We start from the raw sequence: 9978 nt of genomic DNA, 5'->3' as shown, positions 1-9978 counted from the left end.
TGTATAATAACTACAGTGGGAGCCATTGTTGAAGGGTGGGAAGTAAATTTCTAAATGTGTTTTGCTGCTCTCTGTTGCTGACTGATGGAGTATAATGATCAATTGAAGTGTAGCCTGTTAGTGAAAGCTTCAACATTTGCTGTTTCGGCTGTGTTCAGGCCAACAATAGCATGTGCGTTTACATGCACTTAAAGTTACTGTCGGCTTTCTGCAGTTCATTGATTTCTTCAGCGTTAGTGTACACAAGAACCCGGTTTCTGGGTAATCAGGGGAGGGGGATTCGAGCATACCTTAATTTTTTTCCAAGGAAAGATTTACCCTTTTTTTATTATGTATATCACGTTATACCAGGCTGGCAGACAAAGTTTACAGACCATGGATAGGGAGTGAAAATGTATTTAGCAATATTGCCATTATTTGATTATTTCATTTTCATTACGAATTGAGCGTCCTGTTATATCAAAATGTGAAAGGTATTCGTGGTAGTGCTCGATTATTTCTGGTGGCGCCATAGTAAGGTACACTGCACTGAATTTCATAATAACCATACATCACGCAAGGCACTCATCATGGGCCTATTCAACACGGTCTTCCAAAACACACTTACAACATACACACATATTTCAACACATACAAAAGGTTCATTTAGGATGTGTTCCTAGTACACACACAATCACTCTCTCATATAGCCTCGTCCACTCAAGAAACTGCTGGCCATTACCCTCAACTGCCTATCAGTTGTGTTTTCTTGCTTAATATCCATTATCATGAGCAAGTCAATATGTTTGTCCTCCATCAGCTGTGTAGTGGTCACAGCTAGTTACGTATTCTTTAGTGGCTGGACTTTTATTGAACCAACTTTTATGTTCCTCACAGGTACATTACTCTGCTGGCGACTTATGGGATCTCAAATGACAAGGTCGCATTAGTCTCCACACCGAGAAAAATAAAACTAAAAGTGGATCTTACAGCAACCAGGTTACTGCAGGTCATGCAAACATGTTTGCTGCATAACTTGATTTCCCGCAGACTTCTTGTGTGCATATAAACATACTCAAGATCGCTGTGTTGGCAGTTGGCGCATTGGTGGCGCCGCTGTGGAAGAACTCTGGCAAAAATACAAACACAGGAGAAATTGCAAGGTCATCTGGGACAAAATAGTTGATTCTGCCACAGCACAGCGTCATCCTGGGACGCATTGCTGCGGTCAGACACCAGTTTTGATCCCACAAACACGAAATGGAGACAAACATTATTGCTGCCACGCTAACTGTTGAAGAAGACTTAGTGGAGAATACGAACTTTGTTGTGTCTTTGTGGGCTTCACACCATCTTCTCACCACTAAGCTGTAGCAACATGCCTACACTATGTGTGCATTTGATCTGAATGTGCCCTTTAGCCTTCTATCGACTGAGGCCAAAAAGAGGTGTCAAAGGTGGCAAGAAAGTTTGTTTGGAATAAACAAAAAGAGTGTGTGCGAGCAGAGACTCTTAATGCACTGCCAGGAGTTGTCATTAATGTTGACAGGGCTCTTGCAGATCACCGCTGTTAAAAATAGAGAGAGTTTTCCTTCCAGCGAGGCCCATGAAGACCTGACTTTTAGATTTGCTTACTCGCTCCAGCTAGACATGTGTGTCACTCAGCACTGGAAACAGCACATAAGATGGAAAACATTTGAATGGGCCTGTGAAAGGTGAGCAGCCCTCTCTTTTATTTTCTCCCCTCTCTCTCTCTTTATCTTCCCCTCTCTCACTTTCTCTCTCTCTCTTTCTCTCTCCCCTTCCGTCTCCCCGAGGCCCGCGTGTCGCCTTACCCAGGGGTTTAGCCCCTAATCACCCAGAGCTAGTGGGAGGGAACCGGAGACTTCCAGCTGGCTGCCTCGTTACTGCAGACCCCTGGGACGGACACACGCACACACACACACACACACATTCCTACACACACCAGCTAAACACACACACGACCTCATATATGCTTACCAAAGCATTTGCTGTTATCTCTTGGCATCTCTCCATCCACGTCTCCCCCACAACTCGATCCTGCCAAGGCCACAGCCTCGCCACCTAAACTAAATAACAGGAGGAGGCTTACTGCAGGAAGGGGGCCAAATCTCTGGCACGTCCTCCACTGCAAACCAGTTTAAACCAGTATTAAATACGAACTTTCTCTATACTCTAAAGCATACACACTGTATAAGTGTGTGATCCTATGTGTGTCTTTACTAATGGTGTCAGACTGTCCTACAGACTCCAGTTGCTACTTTCTTACAGACGACCATCTTTCTCTTTCAGGAGGGATCCATACGATTACCCCACCCACTCCAGATCCGTGCCAAGAGAGCCAGCCCCCTACTCCTACCACGACCCTCCTGCTTCCAGCCACCCCGGCCGCATGCCGCTCCCCCAGGCGGGCACGCAGCCCCACCAGGCGGGCACGCAGCCCCACCAGGCGCCCAGCAACCAGCGCTACTACCCCTCATCCCCCCACGCAGGGCAGCAGCAACGTGCACCGGTAAGGCAGGACCTTCCCCCTTCGCCCACCGCTGGGCGCAGAGGGCGGCACTACTACGAAGCCGTCGGGGGGCGAGGGGACGGATACCAGCAGGCCAACCCAGGCCGCTACACCAGCCCCGAGCGCTACGACTACGGAGACGACAGACAGCCTGACCCGAGACGAAAGAACCCCCTGATAGGTGCGGTGTAAAAGGTAGTCCTGAGTACCAGACCTCTCTCACCTAACCCCCAAAAGTGCGGTGAAGTTGAATCAGACTACAAAGGATATAAATAACTCCAAATTCATGTTTCCAGATTTGTGAAACATAATCAGCAGTCACCCAGGCTGCCAATGTGGATAAGTGAGATTTTGCCATATTAATTTATCTGATCAGGAAAGCTGAAAGCAATAAGTGACAAGCTGCAAGGCTAAAATAAGGCTTATTTTCAGAACCATCTGGTCATAACTGACTCCACAGGCCAAGACAGATTGAACAAGCATTAAGGTCTCATATGTACATATATATACATGTTCTCTCTGCTGCTGTACATTTGCAAATGTGCCAATGTTTATAAAGAACAGGATCTTATTTTGAAATAGATTTTATAATGTAGAATTAAAATGTAATTAAGGGCAATTCAATGAATTACACAGATATATAGAATCAACTCTATTCCAGCTAACTTTTTTTGCACAAGCTGATCAAACTGAAGGAAATAAAGGTGATCCCTTTGACCAGCCGGACCGTTATGTCAAAGGAGACACAGGAAGTTAAATTCGACAAACAGGAAAAAGGAAGTAACTCCCCTTCAAAGTATCTTCTTGTCCTTGATGTTTTGTCGCTCGGACTTCCTTTACATCCTGCTTTCACACTTTGCTATTTTTTTATATTTTTGCCTTTTGATTATTTGGATGTGGTTCAAACCTTTTACTGTACATTTGTAATGCAAATGAGTTCATTTGTGATATTTTTGTGGTGCTCCAATAAAATCTTTGATCAATGCGCAAGCAACACAGACATAAAGTTAAGCTGTGTGACACTGAAGCAAATAAAGAGCTTAATGAAACATTTTATCCTTCAACATATCATTGCTAAATGTCGCTGCACTGTAAACTCACTAAATGTGTCATCGATGGTTTGATTCAAACACACTGTCAAATAAATGCGTGATTTTTTTTATACAAATATTTTGCATTAAATGTTTTGAAATTGTCTCCCTGTGCCGCACCAGATCATTTTAGACTTCTCGTATTGGAAATATTCAGTCAAACTATGACAACCCCACCGGTCATCACTTTAAAAATTCATTACTAATATTCAGCTGAATTTCTCCGAGCACAATCTCCAGATAAATTTGCGCTGTGCGATGACTGATAAGAGTAGCCAGCGTTCTGATAATGACTAAATCATCTTCAACAATTAGAGGCAGGGAAATCTCCACTAGAAAATGATTACTGCCCAATTTGCTCTCAGAAATAAAGATGGCACTGATTGGTGAAATTAGACTTGAAATGGGGAATAATTAGAGTGTGGAGAAGGCTTTTTCTATCAGTTAGTGTTTAATTAGCATCAAGGCCAACAGGGACCGGGCCTCTGCTGATCTGTCTAGTCTCTGTACTGCTTTGACCCTCTCCTGTCTGAGCTGAAATAGACCTTTCACAACCTGCAAACACAGGCGGATGAATCATTGTATTTATTTACTGTTTAACCAATTTTCCCAGATAGAGTCAGACAAAAGATCAATTATCCTAATTCAGATGAGCCACAAGCTATCCGGCCAACTAACAGTAATAAACAAATGCTTATTATAACGCATTTCTATTCATATAGCATGTATTCAAAACACAAAACAAAACCAGAATAGATAAAAGCAGGACAAACAATAAAGGGAAAAGGCACAGCAGCTGTCTGCTGACCATCCTGTGATGATGAAATGGGGGAATAACAGTCCAAAGTTTCTTGCTGATCGGTGAAGCACGTACAAAGATGCAAAGCCAGTAAATTTACATCAAATGGTTGACTTGTCTTTTTTTCCTCCTTTTTGCAGGAATTGGCTACCGTCGTTCTATATTCACTGCCATTTCGCATCAGACACAAATATTTCAGTCACATTTAACACTTTCAAAGAGGTTTTTTGCATGTGTTAGTTCATTAACAGTCACATGTACCATCACTTTACCATTACCAAAGGAATTACCGTGCCGTGATAATGGCACGGTAATGGCATTATGCGATAGTAAGCATGGAACATTTGAAAAGGCTCTCCTTGGTGGGCCATTCAAAGACACTCAAGTATGAAAATGTGAGCACCAGCTGATGAAAATATTGCATTTAAGGGCTGTATTGTTAAACAGTAAAATCCAGAGCAACAAAACAAACAATGAGAGAGCCCTTGAGCACTTTTTTACTTTTTAAAAACTTAAAAAAATTAGCTTTCACCACGACAACTGAGCAACTCTTTCCACTGAAAACTCCCAGAAAAAAGCTAGAAACCAGCCCTTGAGTTAAGAGTTTATTATTCCCAAGGTCAAGAATGAACTTTCTACGGGTCTGAGACAATTAAATCTGGTAAGAAGCAAGTGGCTGCATAAAAGAGACAAAAAGTACAAAATATTTTAGGGAACACTGTCTAGGGAGTAGCAAATAAAAAGCCATCATTAACCTACAATCCTTAAATTTCACCAATGATAGTGTTGAAATATTTCACATCGATCTCATTCTCACTGAAGGCACAACAACTTACAGCACTTAAAGCAGGCTATTCACTGTACTTTAAAGAATAACTGCGCAGTAAACAGCCTCCTTCAAGTGCTTGTGGTCAGTTTGCTGCCAAAGACAATAAACAACAGCTACTGAACATCCAAGAACTAATTACATCCATTAAACAAAAGCTTTGAAATCACTGTCAGGAGTATTTGGCTGTAACACACATCTTACTGAAATTACACTTCCATCCATAGTTCATGCAATCTGTGTGTGTGTGTGTGTCTTGTGAGTGTCTCCCCTTTTGTTCATGGTCATTTGGAAGAGACTCTTTAGTTCAATGACATGACACTCAATCTCACATGGACTCAGACTGGACGCAGTCACGGCCGTTGATGCGCTGACACACATATTTTCATGCCTCACATCAGCTCTCACACCCTCGCCGTGTGAGGAGGGTTTCCTCTCTCAAACCACATGACCTCTTATTTCCAGGGACCCGTCCTTAAAAGCTATTTGTCTAGTCTCTACACCAGTTCTCCTTTCACTGAATTTCCCTTTACTGATTCTGCTAGGTTCTTTTTTGTGTTTCACTTACATTTTCCTCTTGTGTTATGAGGGTTTTTTTTTTTATTTCCTCGTGAATTAATTTGACACCTCATAAGCCCACATTCTTGTTGCAGTTCCTGAAAAAGGGAGGAAAAAATGCAGAAGCACATGCTGTTCCCCAGTCGATTGTCATGAACCACGGGTTGTGGGAGAATTCCCTGGTTATGTTCTCTTAGCATTACCTATTCTGCCGGCGCCCCTGTCGAACACCTTAGCTTGTTAGCATGTGTCAATCAAAAGCCGTGCTCTGGGGAGGGCAAAGTGGAGAGCTGAAACAGTTATCTCTCCCACACAGCTCCCAAAAAAGACAGAGCTGAGAAAGACAGGCAGAAAAAGATGGAGGGGGGGTGTATACAGTTGATAGAGAGTGTGTACGGGGACCCTCGCACTGCAGAATGAAGGTACGGGTGAGCGCCCACGGTGACCTCGGCGCGCTCTTGTCCGCCCCTCCCCTTTCATCCTCTTCATTAAAGGCACATTCCACCGCATTAGCCCGCTGTCCTTCTGTCCTTCACCTGCTGCCATTCATTTCAATTCGGCCCTCGTTAAGGCATCATGGTCTCGGAATCGAGAGCAGTCAGAGCGGGCCGAGCGGAGCTTCTCATTTAATTATACAGTTCATTAGAAAGCCACCCCTCCTCCCCCAACCCCATCCCAGGTCTGAGACAGGCCATGGGAATAGCTGGTGGCTAATGTGCAGTTTAAACGGCCTGAATATGGAGATTGGTGGAGTTATGGATTACCGTTACCCGTTAGCCTGCCCTTCACCCACCTCATTCGCTTTTATGTCTGCTGTGTAGCCCTTTGATACAGTATCACTCAAGTTGGAGTGTGCGCTTTCAGCCAGCATGTTTGTTTGATATTGTTCATGAGCTGTGAAATTGAATTTCCACAGTTGGGCTGATATTGGAAATAATTTCATATCCTGTGCAATATTCTTGCTTGGTTTCATCTTGTGCTGTGTTTAAGACATCCATTTTTACTTAATGTCTTTTTTTTTCCTCAGTAGCCGAGTCGATACGGCAGCACTGGTAATTTAGACCGTATTTACCCTAAAAGCAACGCTGGCTCTCTGGCTGCCTCCCGTTTGCCCACACACCACAGAAAAGCCACCAACCACCATCTTTTACACCAAGTGTCGCCATGGCAACGTGGCCGCCGCTCCTGGCACAGCAGCCCCTTTCAGAGCTGATGACATCGTCGTGGCAACAATGAAAGGTTCATATATCCCAATATGGAGAAAATTCCATTTCGGGTAGGGTCACTGAGCCCCTCATATACTGTAAAATCCTTGATGAAATACAACTTAAGTCCCTATTTTCTTTGCACCAACACTGCTACTGAGTAATATATAGGGAGCGTGCAGCTGGAATACCATCTGCATTACATTCAGGCTCTCACTTCAGTGTGGACTCTTCAGGGTTCAGTCAGTCAGCATAAATACAAACCTACATTCAGTGAGCTACAGCATTTCCTTGCCTTTGAGATATTTTTCCACTGGACAAATCAAAAACATTCAGTCTTTTAACCAGTGGATGGATCAGCGTGAGACCACTGAGTGGACTGCAGGCCTGTTCCCTGTGGGTTCCCACCTGAATAGAGCAGCAATGTGTTACTCCCAGGTTGAAGGGACTGCATTGTTTATTTGCTTCCTCTGCTAAGGAGGCTCAAAGCTGTTGAACTGGTCAGACCCCTGCCTCTGTACCCTCTTAACACCCCTGCAGGCCCCCGGCATCCAAACCCTCCAGAATCCCCTCTTTATATATCTCCCCCGACCCTCTCAGCTTTCCTATTACTCCGACAATGAAAAACACCAAAAAGCGCTGTGCGCTCTGGTGCTAACCCAAGGCTAGCAGCGTGGTTCACTGAGTTGTGCTGCGGCCAACAACAGCTGAAGTCCGTGACCCCTGGACCCCATCCATCAGCCTTTCAACGCCAACCCTGGCCTCTGACACACACAAAACGCCAGCCAGGGAATGGAAGCACGCAACAGGGAAATGCATCAATGTCAGAGAGACACTGGAACCATATAAAATTAAATGTAGGCACTTTGTCCAACACTTTGGACATGCCTACAGTGCAAATGTCTGCATGCAAGTTAACGCACACCAGTGTGGTTGTGCATGTCAGTATATAGTTATAAATGTTTCCAGAGCCCTAACGCTGCCAAACTGTGGTTTTGTGTGTGTGTCCAGACTGAGCTGTCTGTCATGCGCACACTCCAACCCTTCTGCTGTCTCTCACATACACATACCTGCCCTCGGCTCAGACACACACGAGCTGCAGGCACATCCGCATCGCTCTGCCCTCACACACGTTACCAGTACGTGTGTGTGTGGCAACGGCTCAGCTGACCGCCTGGCAGTCGCTGTGAAATTGGCACCCTTCTCATACAGATGCCAGGTGTTTTGCTTGGCAGTCAGGGGTGCTGGGGGTGAGCTTGTGTCAGGAGTGTTGGGTTGCTGTGAACGGCAGGGAAAGGATGGGGTAATATGTCGTGTGTCCCTGTTAGCCTGGCCGCTTGGCGAAGTTTGAGCACTGCCAGGCCCGGAATGAGAGACTGCTTAGTTTAAACGTGTCTGATAAATTGTCTTCTCTATAACCTGGAGGAATCTCAGGTGGTTTCCCAAACCCCACTGAAACGTGAAAGTATGAGCCTTTATTATTCTTCAATTGGGCATTTTTTTGACTTACGCGTGAGTGTAACACTGGCTTTAGATAGGGCCTTTTGCGTTTTTTGGAACAGGAGGGTGAGGTCAGGGCATTGCAATGACCAACTACAGATGCCACTAAACCCTACACACTGGTCCTTTAAATTAGGGGACTTGTTAGAGAGATCCAAACGAGAATGACCACAATCCATGCACCAGAGGCAGACATATCCTGAGTCCCATAATACAACTTGATAGCATCTTTCGTTAGCACCTGCTTGTCTGATCGGTTCCTTCTGCCTGGTTCATAACAAATTGACTTTGACAAGTGAAATCAGTGAAGTGGCCCTTTAAAGTCCTCCAAACATTCTGCACATGATGGAGACTGCTGGGTCTGCTCATGTGCTCCACGCTGCTGTTGATTTATCACTATTTTGATGACATTTGAAAGGATGATGCATTCAAAGCGCCTGCATCATTCACTCTCACATCATGTTTGCTTCCTTTCTACTCTGGCATTGGCAATCTTTATGTAGAACGTGTTTTTTGAAACAATTTTTCCATTTGGGCTCTACATGGATACCAGCGTGCAATGCAAATCATACTTTCTGGGACAGACGTTTTTCGACCAAGCGGAGTTTAATTTTTCTGATCACATGTCCGTCCATGCAGCTGTAACAAACAGGCAGGTCATTTGATTTCCGGCCTCATTTTCATTTTGCAGAGATGGTCATTCCAATGTGGATTAGATAAGGGTGAAGACAAAGTGGAGCCTCATTGGAAAGTCGCTGTAGCAGCCAGCAGTGTAATCCATCCACGCATTCCTTCCAGAGAATGCCAAACAGCTCGCTGAAAATGAGCTGTGGACCCGACTCCATTAGATCTCTGCTCTGTCTCCCAGAGTTCTATCTCTCAAAAAAAAACACACACACACACACACACACACACCTCACATTGTAGCTGTGAGTGTCACACACACGCACACACTCTCTGTGCCTGCCACCAGCTTCATTAGTGCTAAGAAATGTCCTGCTCGTTACGGCGAGGCAATTAGTGGCTAATTGAGAAGCTCTCTGCGGTGAAGACAAACTTGCTTCTCTTCTTCCAGCCCTCCCCTCAAGTGTGTGCCGCATTTTGACCGGTTTGTGCATCTGGATTCCACCTCCAGCCTCCAGCTCATTTTCTTCAGGCGGTTGTTCACTACAGAGCTGCAGCCTGAGGGAGATAAGGAGCAAAACAGGTGGAGGACGTTTTCCAGCTTTTTTTTTTTTTACTTTTTGATGCAAGACTCTTTTTATAGCAGGGAAGAGTTTGTGGCGGGGTGAAGTGAAAACATCTGACACATTATTATTTTTGTGTAATTGTTTATTTATTGTAAGGATTTTGCAGTTCGCCGAGACAGTTTTGCAGAGTTGTGTCATGCGATACACAAAGAAAAGGCATAATAGGGAGTTTCACTTAGTCATTTCACTGCGCCTTCATTATGCCTCCCTTCTAGACATAACAGTCACACTCTACAC

At 44.6% G+C, this 9978-nt stretch overlaps 1 protein-coding gene across 1 annotated transcript in view; it reads left to right on the top strand.

The window, feature by feature from the left end:
* Positions 1-3679, top strand: part of pard3ba (par-3 family cell polarity regulator beta a) — a gene marked incomplete in the record, with an annotated part of 136360 nt that extends 132681 nt beyond the window's left edge. Inside the window, 1 exon segment of the mRNA XM_035678052.1 lies at positions 2293-3679. Coding sequence (XP_035533945.1) covers positions 2293-2704 — 412 coding nt within the window.
* Between the last annotated feature and the right edge of the window lie 6299 nt (positions 3680-9978).

This window comes from Morone saxatilis, unplaced genomic scaffold, assembly GCF_004916995.1.
Source record: "Morone saxatilis isolate NCDOM2014 unplaced genomic scaffold, NCSU_SB_2.0 Contig6, whole genome shotgun sequence".
NCBI lineage: Eukaryota > Metazoa > Chordata > Actinopteri > Moronidae > Morone > Morone saxatilis.
The sequence above is the reverse complement of the archived record's forward strand: the minus strand, read 5'-3'. Positions and strand labels throughout refer to the sequence as shown.